Genomic DNA, 23,993 nt, shown 5'->3' on the forward strand with positions numbered 1-23,993 from the left:
CCGAGCAAGGAGTAGAATTTTACATTAAAACAAAAACAAAAACAAAAAAACATTCACGGAGGTGGAGATGGCTTGGAGTCATAGAGCTGCATTTACGTATGTAGTACAGCTCTATGCTTGGAGTACATGCACTAGTATTTCCTTGATAGAACAATGATATGTATATAAAAGTTCACTTTTTAGAGTTGCATTCGTTTTATTTTCATTCAATACCCAAGTTTCCATACAAATTCCATTTGTAAAATGCATCCACAGATCATGAATAGTTACATTGTATACAAATTTTATATTTCATGATGCAGAATGGATTTAAACCAGTCTTTAAAGTATATCACATCCATATTAGTTTACAAAATTTTAATTTTAAGCTTACGTTTGAATGTATGATACCCAGGAGGTGTTCACTGTATTTCAGTACTTAGAGAATCCTTGAGCTTGAGGATATTATAAATGAAAGTATTTTGCAATACTCCAGGTCTAGTTTTTGGTACCGGTACAGGCCCTATATGGAACATCAGGGCCGGTGGAGCATTTTCAAAAGTGGTGGTGGGGGGGGGGGGGGGGAGGGGGGGCACTTCCGGGTTTCATGAGCTAATAAACAAAAAAAAAAGGCCTTCAGTGCAACTTCTGGTGCCACTTCCGGGGTTTCTTCAGCTGACAAGCAAAAAAGTGGCGACACCTTATGTATTCCTTTATATGGTGCAAAAAAAAGTGCCCCCCCCCCCCCACCAGTTCCGCCAGCCATGAACATGTCAGTAGTCTGTTAGTGGAATATCTACAGTATGTATTCCTTTATTTTTCTTAAATACAAACTCTAGAACTTTGGATAATTTACAATTATTCAATTTACCCATCAAAACTCCTAAGTTCATGAAATACAAATCATCCCTTTCAAGAATGTTACTGTATATGTATTGCAGAAGAGCGAATCAATATGCTGCCATAAAATGCTGCTACAAGTACATCTTTAAACTTTTTTAATCAATATTTTGTCAATATTAATCCTGGCTGAGCTCCCCCATGCAAGTATTCTGTAATTCAGATATGGTAATACCATAGTTGAATATGACATTCAAAGTATTTTTATTTAAAAAAAAAAAAAAAAAAAAATCTTGTTTGAAAATTACCCTGAATCTCTTTAAATAAGTTTATTCAAACAAATAAGATGAGGTCATCACTGAAAAGCCCAAAAATTTGTTGAATGTACTTCCAAGACCTGAAATTCTACTTTGTTGTGACATGAGTTTTTGCTATAATCGTGTTCGTTAAAAATGGAGTGCAATGAATAACAATATGATTACACATTGTATGTGATCGAAATGGTTAAAATAAGATATCCCAATCACATCCATGCAGGCATAAAAGCACACAACCTCTCTTTCTCTCTGTCTCTTTCTACACATACATACATACATACATACACACATACATACATACATATATACATACATACATACATACATACATACATACATACATACATACACACATACATACATACATATATACATACATACATACATACATACATACATACATACATACATACATACATATATACATACATAAATACATACATATGTGACCCATGATCATGTTACCACACAAAAGTTGAAGACATCAAAGCCATAAAAACACATACCGGTACTCAAAATATTCCGATTTGGCCAATAAGACACTCAATAGTTATAATTCAACTGCTTAAGACACAACAATATATGCCATAACTTTCTAAGTATATGAATAACAAGGAGATAAATGTTGGTAAGACACTAAAATATTATGGAAGGATTGTCTACATAATTGCCATGAACTCATTGATCACTGCCTGAAATCAACCCTCACATGAAGTCATCATGGTCAGGTCACTTGTGCCATATTCTTTACAGTCTGTCTGCTCGTTTTACAACACCTTTAAAGAGAAATTTCACACTACAAAAAATGACTAGTTTCCAAAACAGCAAGCTTTAACCAAAAAAAAAAATGAAAAACAAAACTAGAATAGAAAAAAGAAAAGCCTCAGAAAAAAAAATTAAAATATGAAAGTTATGGAAATCAAGGTTTGCTTGTTTCATTTTCCAGCTAAAAAAAAAAAAAAAAAAAAAAATGGCTGGATAGACAGCTGTAGAACACTATTTTCAGTAGACAGTAATAACTGTCACAACCGCAGACGTAGATTAGATAAGATGATGATGATGATGATGTCACTGCCTCTCAGCTCTCATATTGGTTGATATGGAGGAATATGATGAAGCGATCATGTCTTAAAGGACAAGTTCACCTTCATTAACATAAGGATTGAGAGAATGCAGCAATATTAGTAGAACACATCAGTGAAAGTTTCAGGAAAATTGGACAATCGATGTAAAAGTTATGAATTTTTAAAACTTTTGTGTTGGAACCGCTGGATGAGGAGACTACTAAGGCTCGTGATGTCATATAAGTATAACAGTATAATGAAAATATAAAGAAAATTCAACATATTTTCACTTTTTTCGCATAATAAAAGAGCACTTGACTTGCCTCTTTCTAAAGGCAATGGGAATAATTATTACCCATAACATATGTCAGTAACGAGTCAACGGAATGTGTACTTTTTTCAAAAGATGAAATTTTGTGAAATTCTCTTTATATTTTCCTTATATTGTTGTATGCATGTGACATCATACACTGCAGTAGCCTTCTCATCCAGCGGTGACTGCACAAAAACTTCAAAAATTAATAACTTTTGAACGGATCGTCCGATTTTCCTCAAACTTTCAATGATGTGTTCTACTGATATATTGCTACATTCTCTCAATCCTTATGTTAATGAAGGTGAACTTGTCCTTTAAAGTATTATATCAACTACACTGTACTGCCCCCTACAGTCATAACTTTTGAAAAGTCACAAAACTACAAATATTTGGTAAGAGGGATGTAACTTCTTATCATTAAATTCACATAAAAACAGTGAGTTGAAGTAAATATTTGTGTTCAAGCCAGGGAAAGCATCTTATGAGGCAATGACAAAATAAAGATTTTTGGGGCACAGAAATAGCTATCATTTATATTTCATTCAAGATTCAAATTTGGAGAAACTGACAACCACATTCTATGTGAGTAATATCTTATTGTACATCCAAGCTAAGTATTTATTACATATAATTATATTTTGATATATTTGATGTATTTTCTCATTGAGAAATATGTATATGAAATTGAAACTGAAATATCATCTCATCAAATATATACGAGACACTAAAAAATATCCCTGCTCTGTTAAAAGAAAAAAGAAGAAAGTTTATAACTCCATAACTCCTGCATGTTTGTCCAAATTGATTGAAAAAAAAAACACCATCCTATTTGCTAGATGATTTATTTATTAAAGTCACCTTGAGCATGATGTTGGCTCTAACTTTCTTCAAGATTTGCTACATTCAATGATCATTGGCATCACAGTTATCACCAGATTTATTTCCAAATCTGGACTGATCTGTTAGGTCATCTAATTCAATTGTGTTTCTTTCCTTCTTTCTTCTCCTTCTCCTTCTCCTTCTCCTTCTCCTTCTCCTTCTCCTTCTCCTCCTTCTCCTCCTCCTCCTCCTCCTCCTCCTCCTTCTCCTTCTCCTTCTCCTTCTCCTTCTCCTTCTCCTTCTCCTTCTTCTTCTTCTTCTTCTTCTTCTTCTTCTTTTTTCTTCAAGAGGGGTATGACCATGTTTATTGCTCTCTACAACTCACAGACCACACATCTTTCAGTGGCAGTTGATGGTATGTCTGCATAACTGTTGTAGCATTATCTTAATGGAATATTAATACAAATTTGTCTGCTTTGTTTGCTTCATTTCTTTTTTTTTAAGTCATATGTCAAAAAAAAAATCTAGTGAAACAAATACAGGGCATGCCACTAAGTTTACATTTTGTGAAGTTTGTCAAAAACTGTAACATGATTTTACGCTACAAAAATTATACACTTTCTGTGAAAAAATAGACACATTTCAACATTTGATGCATTGGAAAATTCTAGATAAGCACACACATCTCTTGCATTGATCATTAGGTTATGATATATCACACATTTTTGGGGTATTTCAAAACATTGTACAGTATATATATATACATAGGGTAAACTAGTGAAACTTCAGATATGAATACACCTGCAGGAATTGCAAGCATCTCTGTGACTTTGACACAAGGTACTCTTTAGATCAATACCGAGTTAAATAGCAAATTGTCAGAGGTGATTGTAACATCACCTCACAATAATATCATTAAAATTATGTGGGTTTTTTTTTTTCAAATGAGCAACTAAAAACCTTTTCCTCCTGAACGAAATTATTGCAAGGTTATCAAATCATTAGCAGTTTGACAATGAAGGAGATACAAGCTAGGTCTTATTCAACAAAACTTTGGCATAAGTTCATCTTTAAGTTTACTCTAACTTAAAACTGGTTTGGAATTGCATAATAAAGAAATCTGATCTGTATACATCCTCACACACATTTTGATATTCATAAATGGTAATTAGTACCTTCATGTCACACTTCACCTCTTTTATGGTAATTCACATAACCCTTGACAACATTGGACAGCTAAGGAAAATATTACATACAAAACATGTGGATTTCACAAAATCAGGCACCCTCTTAATCAGAGCTTCAAAGGCCATTGTTTAGTGGAGAACATGTATATAATTTCATTTCTCAGGCAGATAACTCTCATACGAAAAGAACTCAGATCACCCAAGCACAAAGGGATATATATACTATGTCTTATGCGCTATTCAAGTATTGCTAACTAGTATTACTTTTTTCATCTATATACACAAAATGTAACACACATATATGTGCTCAGCATGATTAGTACTTTAGGCAACAGCCACATACACTGCATACTAATGTTATTACTATCTAAATGCCTGTGTGTTTTTATTCAGTATGATTTGCTTTACATATACATGTATAACTTAAATATCATGGTCTTTCTTCCTATCACTTTCATGAGAAATCATGTCACAACTTCTCCAGGAATGTATGGCTATTGACAGAGAAAGATAAACTTGTTCTGAGATTACACCTGCTATTGACCTGAAGCATAACATCATGGCAATACAGCCGAATATTGGGTGATATTCTACTTTATACAACTACAATGTGACAAGAGTGTAAAAATGAGGAGAACTTTTCAAGTTCGCAGATGTGCACTAGGCAATGAAATACATCACCTCTTTTAAGATTCTCTGTCACTCGACATTATGCTGGTATACCATATACACCATGCTGATCACAACTTACTTTCTTAAAGTCATTCCCCATAGTGTAGAAAAACATACTGTTTTCCATGAAATGATATTTCACAGGATCATTAACAGGCAATAGACTGGCTTGTTTAAAATGTTTACACTTTTAAAAACAAATTGAATGATGCTTCACAAGAAGAATGAAAGAGAATTTCTTCCAAACAAATACATCTAGCAAGTGTTTTGTCGTACACACATTTTGGCACACAGAGAAATTTAACATAAAAAGGATAATCATCTTTCCAATGACCATAAGAAAACATATGAATATACTTTGTCAGGAATCATACGTACATACATACAAGACATGTACTACATATTACATAATATTAGGCATTCATTAAAAAAATAAACATGTACTCATCTAAAAGATTTCTTACTTATTTCAGATGTTATCAATTATCAATGAAAACCTGAAATATTTATTTTTTGTTCTTTGCAACTTTGTAAAAGGATCTGGAGTCAGAAAGAATAAAATCAATGTTAGAGATTAACAAGGTCGTTGGTTTCGTTGTCACTGATGCAATGACTCTTGAGTTGGATACCCCCATCTACAGAATGGTACATCCACAGCAGCACTGCATGGGGTACTCTGGAGCATGAACCTTGTGCTCGAAGCCATAGACGAAGAACATAAAATGCTTGTCACCATAAGTGGACTTCACCTCAGTCACTGGAATAATTCTGACTTGGTGGCGCTGTTGGGAGAGAAAAGTACATGAGCATGAACATGAGCAGAATTAAAAAAAAAAATGTCAATATACAAGTTTATTCTTAAAATATAACAGGCACAAAATATACAAAAACTAACAAATGCAGGGACAAAAATATCAGAATGTCAATAGACAACGTTTATTCTTAAAATATAACAGGCACAAAATATACAAAAACTAACAAATGCAGGGACAAAAATATCAGAATGTCATTGACTATGGATGTTAAGTTACAAATGGTGACAACATAATGTACTCATTTAATGTGCTTTTGTCACATTTGGCATACACTTCATCAGAGTCTGTAGTTCATGTAAACATTTCATCAGAATTAAAATAATTCAAATAATACTCAATAATTGTCCAGAAGTTTAGTATGAGGAATGGGACGCTGTGAAATTTGCCATTTAAAACAGATTGAAGCATAGACAAGAGAAGTATGGCTGATAGCTGATAAGCAGTTGTGCCAACAAAATCATTGCCACAAAAATTACAGTGGAAAACGTAACAACATTTGTAAGTGAAACGATTTTGCAATTCATATTTGCAGTGCAAGCTTGAATGTTTTGAAATTTCTCAAAAAGATGGGCCTCGTTTAAATGTAAAGGCACAAATCCATAAGATTGCAGATCACAAGCAAATCACTCAGCTACAAATGATAAATGCAATACAGATGTATGATGCCATTATGTCAAGCTTCTGTAACCACAAGATATGTTGGATGTTTGTTTTTCCCATCTCACCTGCTGTATGATGCGTTCCAGCTGAAAGGCTGTGGAGTGTTGCTTGACTAAGGTGTTGGATGCTTGGTTGATGGCCTGGTCTGGGAAATGATTGATTGGAAATACCTGCATCCGAAAAGGACAGATTGAGGTCAAAGTAGAGTTGCTCAAGCAGGATCATGTCAATCAATAGCCATTTTGGCATCTCTTTAAACTGTAATATTGCATTCAAGTCTCTCTGATATATGTCTTCAGTCCAATTACTGGCTAAAATTGTGCCACATGCCTATTCAAGGACTCTTAAAGTTTAAGTTATATCACACAATATATCTCTCACATATACACAAACAAGAAACAAACATGTGTACTCTGGTAGGCTAGCATCAATGTTTATGATTTTTTTCACAGCAGTGATGGTCTAGATGATGAAATGATTCATAAGTTGTACACTTCTATGTTCTTCCACCACTAGCACAAGGAATGAAAATTGTTCCATGGGGTGAATGTCATAGTTCACAAAGGCATCCCTGACAGGATTACCAGTCATAACACAGGTTATTTTGCCTCTGCTTGGTTATATATACATTGGTATATCTTTTTCTTCTTCTCTCGCTCATTCTCTCTCTTTCCCTTGGTAATATATCTTCACATTTGACAGTGTTATCAAAATGTAAATCAAGGAAAGCTAATGCATAGAAACCTTTATTTCTCATTACACTGTACCCTGAAACTTTTTCAAGCCATGAAATCATTGGTGTATTTTCTCGGTGTTTTTTTTTTGTGTTTTTTTTTTTTTTGTTTTTGTTTTTTGTTTTTTTTTGGGGGGGGAATTATCTTTTTTTTTAAATGAATGGAGATTGTATAAAGCTAAGAAATTTGTGACCAGCACCCTCACCCTTGGTTGCTCCTCCTTGAAGGCCACCTGTCCGGTCACGTTACGAATGAGCTCGTCAGGGAGGGCAGTACGCTCCACGATGCTGTCATTCATATGATTGGTCCTGCGCCAGCAAAACAAGAAAGGGAACAGGGTTTTGCTTATTAAAGGTACCAGGAAAGGCCACTTCTGTAAGTACCTTGAATAACAGACAAAGATTCTTGGCACCTTGAACTATTGCATCAAACATCCATCAGTTTCACCTCATGTGGATGGCAACATGCTTGTGCGCTTACTTTGCCCCTTGACCCCTCCCGGAGCACTAAGACAGACTGCCATCTGAAAACCCTGAGCAACCGAGGATAGGCATGACATAGATATGAACATCATTACAGTTGGGTGACATATCACAATTATCCGTTTCTCTGTATGTATTCTTCAACAGGAATGTCATATAGTTCAAATGTTGACACTTGCACAATTTGATTGTTCTTGCAAATATATATTATATGCTCCCTTTCTCTTTCGAACTGAAAATGATAAGAAAAGTACATGTTTTTTTTCTACTAATTACTCGAAACTCCACTAATGCAGTAAGACTGTGTTGATGAACTACCAATAAATTATGATGAACTACCAACAAATTAATTCAGTTGCAGTGGAAGTAATTTGAGATTTTGATTTATTGAGGAGCAATTGATACGTCCGACCAAAACAAGCCAAGCTTAAATGGGAGAAAGCACAATCAGGCTTACCAGTCCACGGTGAGCTGAATGTAGAACTTGAGGTTGGCGCGTCCACTGCAGGTGGTGCATGTGATTTGACCATGTCCGTGGCAGGTGAAGCACCTAGATACCAGAAGACAGAACCAGGTAAGTCATATTTGTAAATCAAATCAGATAACAATGCAAGACTGGCAAACAGGTAAATGAAATTACTTGCTGTCAATGCACATTGGAGTGGAATATGTCTGCCGCGAAGTCATTGTATCAACATTAGAAAAACATATGAACCATGCAATATGTTGTGGACCTGTTACAGAGTGAACTAGAAAAGCAATCAGAGAGTGCAGACCTCCACCAAGCAGCTCATTTCCTTCCATTCACGCATGCCAATAATCTTCCAATTTTCCAATGACAAAGACCCCTTGTGTTTACGTACCTCATCAGCTTCTTGCATGCTGCGCAGCACCTTGAGCCGAGCACGCGCTTTAGTGTGCATATGCAAGCTTCTAATATGCGCAGCTTGATTGACCCTATCTGCCAAAAGATAAAAAAAAATATCCTTCAAAAATTCATATAAATTCCCGGATCACCACTAAAATTTAAGCATCTGTTCCTTGAGCCATTATCAATTTTTTTTTCAGCAAGTTTCATCCATATCCGATTAAAACTTTTTGAGTTAATTTGTAAACCAACAAGCAGACAAAGACATAACCTCCTCAGTGGAGGTAATAATGATTGTGGAGTTGGTTTACATGATATGGTAGATAACATTCATACTGATCACTATTTGGTTAGCTTGTGGGTTGTTTTTTTTTCTGAATGATCAACTTTCTCTCTTTAATCTATATCACTGTCCTTACTTTCTTTCACTTAGAATGACCAACTCACTTGCACTATTCACTACACTGTTAAGCATTATATATTTCCTCTTTCTACACTGATCGACTAACTTTTGCAGGGCTCTCAGCAGACAACATTATGGTTTTTAACACATCATCTTTAATAAAATCATCTCCCCTTTTGTGTCCCGTATCAATTACCACAATCAAAATAATATCTAGCTGACAATGTTGCTGCTACCTTCTGCGTCCCATTCCATGGCAGCTGTGGCAAGTCTCCCAGTGCGAATGGTGGCGGTGCTCTTCGTGGTTGTAGTGGGTGACCTGGCGACGTCCGTGGCCATGACACATGTGGCAACGAGTCTGTTGATGTGTCAGAGGTCAAATGTCACATGTCAAACAGTGGAAGAGAGTTTGGAGAGATAGGGAAATATAGAGAAAGAGACACTGCAAGACTTAAAATCTTAAATGCAGGATATGTGACCCTGACTACAAAACCAACAAAAAGTCGAAAGACATGCTGGATTTTTAGATCAGATTCCAAAAGAGCAGAATTTATGCTTTAAAATGATGTATAACCCAAGTCAGATGGACTTTCCTAAATATTGAAAAGAAAACATAATGGCTTATGACCTTTTAACTTCACCAGAAAAAAAAAAAGTCACTGGCAACATTCTTGTCAACAATGCTGACATGAAGAAGACTATTCAATAAATATAAAACAATGAAAATGTAGCTAAATGTACATGTATGGGCTAGTGTTTGCAAGTGTCAGTATGATGTATAGATTGATGTAAGTAAAAAAAAAAAAATAAATAAAAAAAAAATATTGACCAAAGTGAGACAGAAACACAAACTTCTATAGTATAAAATGTACTGTCAATATAAGGATCACACACAGAAAATGAATTAAGATGCTCTACAACCAAATTAAAGAATTACACATGACGAAAAAGGGCTCCAATAAGAAAACTTTTAACTCTACTCTACAAAATACTAGCAATGAATGAAAATAATGATGAAAAGGTATGAAGAGTTTGAATGCAAAAACATATCACTTTCAAAGTTTTTTTTTCAAGTTTTACCTCAAGGTAATCTTCAAATAGAGAAGAATTACATTTTTTTGATGATATTGCACTTGTTACATAACAAGAAAACCTTTTGAAGATGATATCAAAATAACAATAACTTATATTTTGATTACTCACTCTGTTTTCAGCAACAGCTTCATTCTCAGGTTGATAAAAATGGATATATTTGATTTGTGCTTTCATGTACACTCTTCATATCATATATCTATCAAATCGCAAAAAATCTGGTTTCTTTATAAACTTCACAAGATAAAGCACTTTGTCTCTGGCTTTACTAGAAATCTCCTTTTACATCTCCACACTTGTAACTACTATACGAGAGACTTACCCTGCCTCGGCCCATGCAGTGGTGACACCGGCGAAATCCTATGGCGTGGCAATCATGGCATGGCTGTTGAGTGACACAAACACACATGCAAAATAAAAATCACATATAAATTCACTCATACATATATGAACAAAAGAAGCAGTTGGTTTTGTAAGAGTTCCACTATATACCAAAGTAAGCAAATTTCTTTGATTGAACTATCATCTTGGCAAGACATAAAGTTGAAGAGTAAGTGTATCCAAACCACAAAAGCTACCAAACACAGAATGATAAGAAATTCTCTGCAGGCAATTTGGGCACATTGGCTACAATAAGTTGAAAGATGAAGCCTTCTCAGCATACATTGCTCGTTCTGTCCCACACATTTCTTTTCCTACTGTGAAAAAGAATCACTGATAAATCCATCAAAAGCTGACCTCTTTCGACAGTTTCATGCCATGCTGGCTCCATCAAGAAAAAGGTCAACACAATTATGAAATTGGGAGATAGCTGTGTTAGCAGCCTCCACACTCACCTTCACAGACGCTGTATGGGGCACTTCTAGTTTGGTTTTGCCATTCTGAAACATGGCTGGGATGTTGACCATAATGCTCCACGGCAGGGGGGCCGGGCCATTATGAGGTCCATCAATGACCTGACCTGTCAAACAGAAAAGTATAGTGTAATGATAATTGGTCATTAGCTTCAACTATGCATAGCCCATGACATTCTATTTTGCTTGTGTGTGTGGAAGTAGCAAGCTCTTTTGAAATCAGAAATTTATTTAGCAAGTTTGTATTTCCGTAAAAGACAGAGACTATTTTGTAACGGTTCTGGTACTTGTATAAAACTAACAAGACTTCACAGACCTAACAGTCTATGAATCTGTCATACTTGCCTTTAATAGGAACTCCTGTGGCAGAATGAACTATGCTGTTCTTTTGATGAACATCAACATTTACAAAACAAAGAACATAGAATTTATTTCACCTGTACCTTTTCAGTATGAAAATACACTGTCATTCTGACAAAAGGCTACGGAATAGATTGCTACCACCAGATCTGATAACAAGTATATCAGAAGAAAAAAATAATAATTACAATAAGTTGTAGTTAAAACTTCAAACACTTATCTAAGTTATTCCAGGATTCATCTGTATGAAACATATAGCTAAAGTATAATGCCCATGCAGAATATCTCTTTTTTTTTATTTAATTCAGATTTGCTCACCTGTAAATGGCTCATGTACCCATTTTGTTGTCCTCTTCTCTGTAAATGTCTCAAGGGTATACTACATGATGGTTTGAAGAAATAAAGAAAGAAAACAACTCATAGCTGATCGGCTCATCACAATTAGTACAGAACTAAGGCATGGAGGACATATGAAATGTAACCTAAAGGGGTAAAAATTATATTTTTATTTGACACCAAAAACCTATAAATTTGCAATAAAGGCAATGTGATACAACCTGTACTTTGCTCTTATCCCTTCAAACTCAATATAAGTCTGCGAATTGGAAAGAGTTATTACCAGTGCAACTTTTGACCAATATCTAATTGCATTTTCATGAAAACTCAGCGATTTACAACACAAAGCCATGGAAGTCACATGGTGTTTCTTTCCATGTCTTTGCACACTTTGCATTCTTATATTGACATTTTGTTGAATGAATGACCAATTAATTGTGGTGTCGAAAACTATTCCTAGCAATGACAAAGATTAAATTACTTGAAAATCTTTCCAAAATTAACTGATCACATGAGCCTTCACATAAGTGTCTGATGAACTACTTTTTGTTAAGAGTATGGCAATGCTTTTATCATATACTTCATGGGTGTATCTATTTTTGTTTGCTGATCACACACTGATGCTGTACTTTGTTATCTCAAATTGTTTCTGTTGACGTCAATAGATAACCATGTCTAAAAAGATATATGTTCAAGATATGAAAAACCTTAACATCATACAAGTCATATGACCTTAAAAACATAATTACTACATGTAGTATGTATTAAGCTGGCATTTTAACTGAGTAAAGGGGGGGGGGGGAAAGACCCATTAACATCATACCTCAACACGTATTTGGCTTCACATGCATCAAAACCCTACAAACATTCCAGATGTATAAGCACAAGCTCATGATAAATGTACCATTCCATAATGAATTCTGAAATGCCCATACACTTACTACGCAGGCTACCAGGTTCCTGTACGGAACGGGTTACAAATGTGATAATGCACATTTGCATGAGACTTTCCTTTCCACAAGTAAGAAAAGGAAACCATTCTACACTGTCAGTACCCAATACACATCTCTGGAATGGTAAATGAATAAAAGAATTTGCACAACAGGGCAGGCACAGGAAATTTTCCATAAGTGATCACTTTTGCCGAACTGTCCATCATTTGAAAGGAATCTACTTCTCCCATACCACTAAGTACAAAAGAACTACATAAGAAATCAATTGGAAGCATTCACAGAAAAATGTGCTTTTTCCATACCTACTTACAGTCTGACCTCTCTCATGTGGACATGTCGGGACCGGCGCTCATCCAGATAAGGGATTTGGCCGGATATGCCGGATATGGGAGGCTCAATGTTTAATACATGCAGCTGCCTACTCGGTGAACGATCACCTGTACCGTACCCTGATTTAATTGAAAATTTTCCATGTTCTTGTGGTGATTTGAGGGTAGTGAATGTCTGAATGCATGTTATTTAGACAAAAATTTGATGCGAATGTATGTTAATTATGTTTGGAAAACTATGTTACTCATATGAGTTTGTGTACGAATTTTGTTTGAGTTTTAAATCCCTCTTTCCCCTGTAATTATTAGATTGGGGGGAAAAAAAGAATCACGGTGAGATCGCGTCCGGATAATAAAGAGATTCGGATAAAGGGAGGCCGGATAAGAGAGGTTAGACTGTACATATATTCATGATTAGCTAGAGTAGCTACACAGGTCTGGAGGTTTACACATTGACAGAGGAAGAGCTCACGTGAAACGCAGCAGAGTGTTCGAGATCTTTGACCGTCATCTGAGTCGCCGCTTTCTTCCCACGGCAGCAATTTTCAGCCACATAGCCGAGCAGGGCCTCACGGGCTTCCTCATCAGTGAGTGTGGGCGCTCTTCAAACAAAAGAAATCATCAGGAAAGATTAAAATTATTCCAGATCTTTTTTTTTTTTCCTCTCATATTTCCTTCTCTATGAGAGTATGATGATTCCTCAGTGGATTCTGCACCTCTTTTGTCTTACACCAAAGTTTGATGTCAAGGTTGTTTTTGAAACATACCAACAAGTCATTAGAATTACCCAACAGTTTAGATCTCCAAAGCATTATCTGAAGTCTAGCTATCGTGCATGCAAGGAGAGGCCTATAAAATCTGATAAAAACAAATTTCAAAAGTGAAAGCAAATTCTTTTCTTGGCTGGTACAATAATATAACAAGAAAGTTGAAAAAATGCTTTGTAAACTGGCACCTTTTTCAGTGTTACCTACATTAAGTAATGCCTGCCAAATGCATGCATGTCTGTAACTGAGTTACTCTAACAACCTGCTGCAAACAGCAAAAACTAAGAGAATTAATATTATATCTGTAGTCTGGTCTCATCCTGCATTACATCTATATACCAATACTGCACACTGACACTGGTCCGACGGTCCCTTACCACTAAAAAATCACTGTGGGACCAGTAACTTTTTCAGGAATGGACTAGTGAAACATGGAAAAACTGGGTACCTACTGGTCCAACAGACAGGTCGGACCAGTAGAAAAAATAGGTTAGTGTGCAGCCCTGTATATACCGCACCCTACATTTCATGGGTATCAAATCTTGTGAATCAAGACTTGGTTGACAATTTTGTAAGGAACTGAATGTCACAATTGTGACTATATAGTAGCAACAAAATGGGAAGTAAGAGCGATAAATCCTCCATAAGCGGCACAAGTCAACAATTTCTTATTTTGCAGATAATATGAATTGCATTTGTTTTACATGCAACCAATTTGGCATGCTGTCAATCCTTCACATTTACAAAACACTGCAAAATATTATGATAAATACAGTACTTGATGCTTTTACAAAGCAAGCAGCAAACAGGGAACAATGTTGGGTAGTAGTCTTGGTCTAATATTTGGATCTTTGCATAATTGTGAATCATGTCTGCAGCGTCCATGTAGTCCTATTATGATGATACTTTTCTGTGTTGCTTTGTGCAAAAATTCATATTTTGACATGATGTGTGTGTGTAAAATTTCTTTTTTTAAGAAAACATTGTTGCTTGGTGCTGCTTACTGGTTAACTGCTTCACGCGTGGGCTGAACAGCCTCACTGTAAGAGGGTGGGGGAGGGGGAGGCAGGGGGGCATCCATCGTGTTGTAGCCAGACACCTGATCCATCTTGTCAGCTGGCGGGGCAGTTGGTTGAGGGGGCCCATTGCTTGCCTACATTACAGCAAATAAAATCAGATATCCCATTGAACTTACATTCACCAAGTGCCTAAAGCTTACCCTGTTATTCATCCTACTAAGCCTGTGTTACAACAGTTACACATCTGTTTGACTTTAAGCAGAAAAGACTTAAAGGGGAAATCCAGTCCAAAAACAAGTTAGTCTGATAAAAAAGAGTAAAATATTATGAGTTCAGCGGTAAAAATTTGACTGAAATCGGATGAAAAATAAGGAAGTTATGAAATTTTGAAGTTTTGCTAATTTCTGCAAAACAGTTCTTGTACAGTGGATATGAATATAATGTAAATGAGTGAGCTGACCATGTCATACCCTCACAATTTTCCACTGATCGTGTACAAAAAATGACGAAAATTCAATGTTTCTATCACTGAATTCTGAAATATGTTATTCCTGGTTGAATAACTTCAGAATAGTGATCAGTTAGATATATCAGGATTTGAGCATCACGCATAATTGCGTTTGAATGAAGAACTAGAAATTTCAAAATTTTATGTACAAACTATGTGGCAAGTTGTGAGGGGATGACATGCTCACTTTGTCATTTGCATATTCATATTGACCGTTCAAGAACTGTTTCCTCAAAAAATTAGCGAAGCTTCAAAATGTCATAACTTCCTTATTTTTCACCCAATTTCGATCAATATTTTACCGTTGAACTTTAATATTATACTCTTTCTTATCAGACTAATTTATGTTTTAGACTGGATTTCCCCTTTAACAAGTGCTTGCTTAAATCTTAACAAGCATTCATGCCAGGTATTTCTTGAAGCAACATATTTCATTTCTAGAGACCTTTTTACAGAGAGAATAGTATATGGTAAAGTTATATCAATACGCATTTGAAGAGTTAAGAGTGCACTACATGCACTGCATGGTTTAGGAGCAAGGTTGTCCTTCATGCTGGGTTACAAATGCAAGATCTTATGCAAATGAGTGTTGAACTACAGACAGCATCAATGTAACACATTCAGGTTTACCATCTGAGAATTATGCATGACATTGACTACAGTTGATGGAATATGTGTAATCATAGTAGCAGTCTTTTCTGAATCTAAAATGTGATTGACTAACCAATCTCATTAATGCCTGAAGTCATTACAGTCATCTTTTCCCCAACATAAGTCTGTAAAGTGTTAAGCCAAAGCAAAGTAAATCAATTTTTCATTAAAATATCTGACTGTAAGGTGGTCCCCTAAAATATAACCCACAGTTGTACCATAATACATGATTCATACACTTAACTCAGTATGATTTTGTGTCTACGCAATTATCACAAATATCAACACCCATGAACCAAAGCTTTGAATTTGCATTTATATTTACGTTTACAGCTTTGTTTTTGGAAAAGGGTTACATGGTTCCACATTTCATGAGATATAGTCACTACTGTAAAGAGGAAATCTTTTTTTTTTTTTTTTTGCATTTTGAGCAAAATGAAACTAGTGTGAAAATAAAAGTGCACAAATTTTAATAGGCTTATATATTTTTTCAATTCTTTGACTTCAAGGAAGGTATATTGTAGGAGTATATTATAACTGCCATCCTGATGTTTGAAGTGCTTGCTCAATTGTCATCATCCGCGAAATTAAAAACACACCGAATTCATCATCCCTGACTGAGCACGAAAAATTATTCGGGAGAAAATATTTCAATTTAACATTAAGTTATCAATCATTTAATCAAGTTTTTTAGGTAGTTTCTCTCTGGACACTCCTATTATACACTACTGAAACTATTTTGGGCTAGGATTTTAAACAGAGTCTGTCAGACATGAACTGGCCAGGTGGTACAAATGCAAGGAACAACATTGATCAAACAATCACTACGTGACATACCGCATTTGGGTCAAACTCTATGTCATCATCTGGCACCTCACCCTTGAAGGATGGTGAGTCAACACCCTGAGCATCCCCAGGGGGTGGACCCTGAGGTGGTGGGTAGCCTCCTCCTCCCTGTGTAATAGCAAAAAAAAAAATAAGATAATAATAATAATAATAATAATAATAATATATATACATATATATATATATATATATATATATATATATATATATATATATATATATGTATATAATATATATATATATATATATATGTATATAATATATATATATATATATATATATATATATATATATATATATATATATATATAATATAACACACACACATATAATTGATTGATTTATGGATTGACTAAAGACCAATATTTACTTCACCATGTACAGGACAGGCTGACTGAGTGAATTCTCTCAAATATAAAATTAATCAGGTCATGTACACTGGCAATAAATAATAAAATATGGTTTGTTCAATAAAAGCAAACAAACAAAATGGCACTTGCTAAAAATCAATACAACTGGAGGTATCAAAGAGGCTGAAATATGTAAGACTAATAAAAATCACAGTTTGAGGAGTCTTACACAAGCAACATTTCGATAAGACTTTTGTCCTATGTACAATGTACAAGTCTTTGAAGAAAATTTAGAGTGCATATACAGTGTATAGTAAGATGACTCCTGATAAACACTTCAAATCCACATATCCTTTCTGGCATTGTGTCTCATTTCAATCAAAGTTTCCTTAAGCTATAGCGACTATTTCATCTGTTTATTCAAATCTAAAAAAAAAAAATAAAAAAAAAAAATAAAAAAAAAAAACTTCCTAACAGGGTGAACTTTCCTTTCCATTTCCCTCAACTTCCTATCAAAATCAAAGACTTACAGATGTGATATAGACTGAATTTGTCTAAATAGATCTTAACAGAGGCAGATCAGAGCAGGTGTAATAGCATAGGTTTATTTCTATGTTAATAATCCAGAAGGATTTGCATAATCAGTCATTTTTAACATATATATATATATATATATTAAACTAGTTTCTCTCACAAATAGATAAATCAAATTTCATGGGGACTTCAAGCAGCTGTCTTGAAACAAAATACATTGTACTATACAAATTTTACACACCATTAGCACACTTATATAAAATGATAGCTTGGGTCTGTCATTTTCTATGCAGCTAGAGAACAAACCGTTCTTTCTTCATGATAATGATATTCTGCTCATTGTTTTCAGCATCACAGCGGACACCATCACAAAAACATAAACCAACACAGATTTCTTTCGAAAGGTTTACCTGCGGTGGGGCTTGCTGCTGATAGCCACCTTGGGCAGGTGGATAACCCCCTTGGGCCGGTGGATAACCCCCCTGGGTTGGTGGTGGGTATCCCCCCTGGGGTGCTGCTGGGGGGTAGCCTTGCCCCTGCTGAGGAGGGTAGCCAGGCTGCTGGGGTGGATAGCCCTGTGCTTGACTGTACATCTTGTTCTGTTGTCTGTATCAGCAAAACACACACAAACACAAATAAAATATACAAATACATGTCATGAAGCTATGTATACTCTGTGGATCTCAGTGAAACACTTCTATAAATAGCACCAGTGAGAACTCCCTTTTAAATTCAGCAAAATTTGGGTAAATTCATGTCATGATATCACTTGAAAACACCTGAACTGTAGTTATTCAGAGGCAAAGAAGTAATATCTACATTGATTTGTGTGTTGCACTGCAATCCATTCATTGCCACAAAATGTCATAGTAATCACACTGACTGCAATCTCACTACTAATCTGTCTCCTAAATTGAAATGGCCATGTTGAATTCCCATTTCTGGTTATAAATCTGCAGCATAAAAGTGGTTGGTTGTGATCTGTGAACTTGCGATGCACAAGTTCAAAGATCTAGAGGGACAATAAATCACACTGCTAGTAAAAATGATTTCCCGGATGCAGGTAATAGACCTCATTCCATTTCTGTGTATTATTTCCTCAAGTACCATCCCTTCTCAAATGAAGTGAGAGTATCTCTTAACTCCTTTCCAAATGAGCTCAAGTAGGCTCTTGTTAACAAGCGAAGTGCCACAAATAACAGTATACTGGGGAAGAGCACAAAGAGACAGAAAAAAAAAAAGAACTCCAAATAAATGCATTATATGTGATTGCCTGGCTCAATATAAACCAACAAAAAGTTACAGATAAGGATTCTCTGTAAAAGGACTGATAGTCATTTGAGTTGACTGACTCAAATTTTGAAAGTTTGTCTTACCTGGGAGAGTGATCTCTTCTCTACCTATGTACAGTCAAAATTTGGTAGCTTAAAACGAAACTGAAATCAAGAAATCAGCAGTTTTTCTGGTCCAAAATCTTCACGCAAATCTTCAGGCAGGTGCTACTGTCACTGTGGTTGATATTTCTGCACAGCATGCCCGAGTCACTATAATCTTATGATATATTTCGCACCAAAACTTCACTCTTCTGCCTCATTCTTCTCTGATATCTGCAGCAGAAATCTTGGTTGCAGCATGTTGCAAGCAAGGTCACTCTTTTACATGCTTCCTGCCGTATTTCACAGATCCACTCACAGTGGGAAGTGATCTCTCCTAAAAAAAACACACACATCCTGCTCTCACCTCATTAAACATCCTGCCATTAATTCACTGAAGATAAAAAAAAAGAAGATAAAAAAACGAAACTGAAATCAAGAAATCAGCAGTTTTTCTGGTCCAAAATCTTCACGCAAATCTTCAGGCAGGTGCTACTGTCACTGTGGTTGATATTTCTGCACAGCATGCCCGAGTCACTATAATCTTATGATATATTTCGCACCAAAACTTCACTCTTCTGCCTCATTCTTCTCTGATATCTGCAGCAGAAATCTTGGTTGCAGCATGTTGCAAGGTAGGTCACTCTTTTACATGCTTCCTGCCGTATTTCACTGATCCACTCACAGTGGGAAGTGATCTCTCCTAAAAAAACACACACATCCTGCTCTCACCTCATTAAATATCCTGCCATTAATTCACTGAAGATAAAATGACGTATCACTAAGCATCTGTGCTATTTCACTTTCTGATATGGTGCAACATGTCTCATTTCCTCGACTTCAGTTTGACTTTCATATTTTCGTGGTCAATTAATTTTCACATTACTTTTGGCTAGCACAAATTCTATCAAAATATCTTCACAATTTTCTATGCACATTTTGAATGGTGTGAATCATGGGCTATGTCAGTGATGCCTCCCTGGTATGTAAGAGTTTGTGTGTGTGTGTGTGTGTGTGTGTGTGTGTGTGTGTGTGTGTGTGTGTGTGTGAGTGCATGTGCCCAAGGTGAATTCATGCAGGCCTTACATTCTACTGGACTGGGAAGCATTATCAATTTTCATGCAAGGAAATAAATCAAATTATGTCTTTTCTGTGAATTGGATGATATATAGATATATATCATAAAGTATAAAGCAATTGTTTCAGTCTGTTAATGGACCACCACCTTAACATTAACTTGTTCAGTTTGCTGTGGCAGATCCAGAAGGGGGTGCACCAGGCACCCCCCCCCCCCTTTATTAGTTGTTAAAACAAAAGAAATAAAAAGCAAGAAATGAGATGAAACCCGGAAATACGTAGCACCAGAAATATTGTTTGCACCCAACCCCCCTTCACGGAATTCCTGGATCCGCCCGAGTTTGTGCAACTAAAGTGCCTCAAAATGAGTAGCCATTCGTACCACGGTACATCTTACAAATAATTCACCAACTTTATCACAGATCTTCACAACATGTGATCATGATGACAATTACTAGCATAGGCACAACATCAACAGATTTCGAATTCTCCCTGAGCTTGGTTGCTCTGCTCTGCTTTGCTTCCCCCTGCTGGATTAAGTATCACCCATGCCCTGCCTGTAGAAGTGAGTCACCTCTCTTGTGACCATTGTCTTCAATGAACCCTTGTCTCTGGTTGTCCTGGGCTCACATAACTTCAACAATGCAATTCACATTCGGTTTGGTATGTACTGGCATTTACAACACATTTTACAATGCCATATATATCTGAAATTACTTACACTGTAACTTACAGAATACAAAGCGCAAGCAACTTTCAGCGATCAAGTACTCAAAACAAGTGTTTCAACTTCAACCTCCTCACGAGTGATTCTCTCTGAACTGCCCGAGCCAAAATGCAACAAATCCCAAATCAATGCAATTCTAACACTCAGCTACACACTCAACTTCCCAATTTGGAGTGATGAAGCTTGATCCCGAGTGTTCAGCTTCCAGTTGTATGCGACAACTGAATTTTATGTCTAAACATCTAATATTTATACATTCCTCATACCATATGCCTCCATGTAAAATAAGTCAGATGGAGTGACTTCTAGGAAAGTTTTACAAAAGTTCTGTCCCTATTTCCTTATTGGCTGGCATTTTTAGCCAGTCAAAGTGTTCTAAACTATTTTACTTGAGATGATGTCAAACCTTTGCTTGACGTCATACAACTTCCTGTCTACGGAAACCAGGAATATCGATGAAATTGTCTAGTCCTGGCCAAACTGTCAGCTGGTACCACATGACTTGCTATATAATGACGTCAACATTCCAGATTAATATCTGTTTATCTATCTATCCATCTATCTGACTATCATTGCTGGACTCCAAACATTTATTCACTATGGCATATGTCTATCACCTTTCCATCAATTCATTTTTCACTTGCATCAGTCTAGTGTTTGTACACGTATCTACTGAGTTTATTGGTCCATTTGTATGTTTTTCCTCTGTCATTTACTTTGCCCATCTCAAAGTCTGTTTTCAGTCTGGACTGTCCGTCTTATGTGAATGCATGATTACAATAACCAATATATCTTCATGTGCATGGCAGAATGCTATTAAACATATGTGCATTCCTACACCCTAGCAACAGTCCAAGTGCACAGAAGTGTGTTAATGACAATCTGCCATGCACACAACAATATTTGATAACCGCCTTCTGTTCCTGTCTCTGTGTTTGTCTATCATATGACATAGTTTTTTTCTCTCTCTCTTTAAGATCCATCTATGATCCATGATCAGTATATCTCATATGTCAACTGTCTTTGCTAAGGAGTTAAACTATTTTTTTTGCTCTATGAAATGTGACATAAATTGTAGACAATTTGAGGGATCAGCAACAAATGTACCTATTTAGATTCTCATGGGCACAAATCAAAAGCTGTTTTTTTGTTTTTACTGGATGACTTACACAGTACTTATATAGCACTGTATCAGCATGTCCTTGAGCCAAAACATGCCTTGATGAAACAGATTAACTGATTAAATATGTGAATTGATAACACATGTACTGGACACACACACACACACACACACACACACACACACAAAATACAATGAATTTTTATGCTATTAAAGCAGGGTTCCTGCCAAAGCAGTTCAGTTGATTATTGGATGAGCAGTGTATCAAAATGCCCTTGGAGCTTAACTTACAATCAGTGATTATTGGTATACATTATCTCTATAGGCCTATAACAGAACTAGAGCTGATATTCAGTGATAATTCAAGACAATTCTTTTCAAAGTAAGATAACAATCTTGCATTTCATATCTAGCAAACCAGTGATAATTCAAGACAATTCTTTTCAAAGTAAGATAACAATCTTGCATTTCATATCTAGCAAACCAATCTACATGATTTCACAGACATGTCAAAGCTGATTGTTCTTGAAATTACAATCAATGTATTGTCAATGTAGCATGGCACAATATGTATGACATGGATGTGGCATAATGTGGCTGTTCTGTGATATACACACATCTGTCTTACAGAAACATGAGAAATCATGAGCATAAATGCATGGTAAATACAGAGATCACAATGAAAGCAACCCAACATTTTGCTGCACAAAATGCATTGTCCGAAACCATGAAACATGAACAGATTTCACCATTTCTAGGAAGCTACAAACTGTACACTGGCTTCCAGTCGACAGTTGTGTACAGTTTAACCCATTGAGGATGAGCTGATTTTGCTTTGAAATAAATAATAACACTCATTTTCCACAGACACCTATCCAAGTATACTCTGGACTAGTCTTCAACAGATTGAAATATTACCAACAGCTTTTGAATGTTTTTATCTCCTTGCTCCACACTATTTATAAAAACTACTTCAAATTTACACACACCAGCAAAAGATCTTCCTTTCAGCAAAGACTTAACAATTGTTATTCAAAACATTACATTGTTAGAGCAAAATTTTACAGTATATAATTATAATGAGCAGACGTTGCAGGTGCAGACGAGCAGGTGTTATGCCACAGAAAACATTGTTAAAATCATTATTTCATCTCCTGGAGATCCATCAGATATTTACATGGAATATGTTGTGATGTGGACATTTTCACAAATATCTAATCAAACAGGCAAAAAGAAATAATGACAAGTAAATATTTGTTTAGATATACCAAAATGGATATACATAGAGAAATACTTCTAATTTTTTTCGAAGGAATTACAAACTTGAAGTAAAATTCTCTGAAATTGGCTAAGTATCCACTTGTACAGACCAATGCACATAATTCATTCACAATATAACATCCAAACCTTTCTGCAGTGATGTAGTGCATGGGGAGGGGCAGGTGGATGGGGTAGACTCTTGGATCTGAACTCATCCCTCTCCCATAGCCCCCCCCCCCATAATCAGATAAATGATAAATGTTCATAAGCCCCTGCCAGTAATACTTATATCTTACTCCTTTGCTGAGGATCTCTATCACAAATTTCAACCACTCAAAAATTTGGCTAACAATTATTTAAGTCTCAATTCTTAAAATACAGAAAGGATTCTATGTTGTGAGATACAGGCTGTATGTATAAGTGTATGTGTACTGATGGAGCACAAAGCTCCGAACATTACATACATAGATATAACATCATCATCATCATCATCATCATCATTAATATTCATCATCAGTGTACAGAGGAAGTAGCTAGGTGATGGTGATCCTGACGAAACATCAACCCTTTCCTTTATAATGAATGTGCGTCTTCTTCACCATAATACAGTTTTCTGGAGTCACTTTACATTTACCCTCCTATCCCATCCATCCTTACCGATGATCCACACTTTCAAGGATT

The 23,993-nt window shown here is 35.8% G+C and overlaps 1 protein-coding gene across 1 annotated transcript; it reads right to left on the reverse strand.

The window, feature by feature from the left end:
* Positions 1 to 5,710: 5,710 nt before the first annotated feature.
* LOC140243717 (protein SSUH2 homolog) lies at positions 5,711 to 23,527 on the reverse strand. Its single transcript, XM_072323384.1, has 13 exons — positions 23,460 to 23,527; positions 18,166 to 18,361; positions 16,863 to 16,979; positions 14,852 to 15,000; positions 13,553 to 13,682; positions 11,781 to 11,841; positions 11,085 to 11,209; positions 10,571 to 10,633; positions 9,393 to 9,514; positions 8,343 to 8,435; positions 7,609 to 7,711; positions 6,735 to 6,839; positions 5,711 to 5,976 (listed from the first exon to the last, which is right to left on the reverse strand). The coding sequence occupies exons 1-13, from the start codon at positions 23,525 to 23,527 to the stop codon at positions 5,830 to 5,832; spliced, it is 1,479 nt and encodes a 492-aa protein (XP_072179485.1). The 3' UTR covers positions 5,711 to 5,829.
* Positions 23,528 to 23,993: the final 466 nt, after the last annotated feature.

This window comes from Diadema setosum, chromosome 2 (genome assembly GCF_964275005.1).
Source record: "Diadema setosum chromosome 2, eeDiaSeto1, whole genome shotgun sequence".
Taxonomy (NCBI): Eukaryota; Metazoa; Echinodermata; class Echinoidea; order Diadematoida; family Diadematidae; genus Diadema; species Diadema setosum.

Coding starts and splice junctions, on each gene's coding strand:
- LOC140243717 (XM_072323384.1), bottom strand. CDS start 23,527: ATGAGTTCAGATCCAAGAGTCTACCCCATCCACCTGCCCCTCCCCATG. Junction 18,362..23,459: donor CACTACATCACTGCAGAAAG/GTTTGGATGTTA, acceptor TTGCTGATACAG/ACAACAGAACAAGATGTACA. Junction 8,436..9,392: donor CATGGAATGGGACGCAGAAG/GTAGCAGCAACA, acceptor TCTGGTATCTAG/GTGCTTCACCTGCCACGGAC.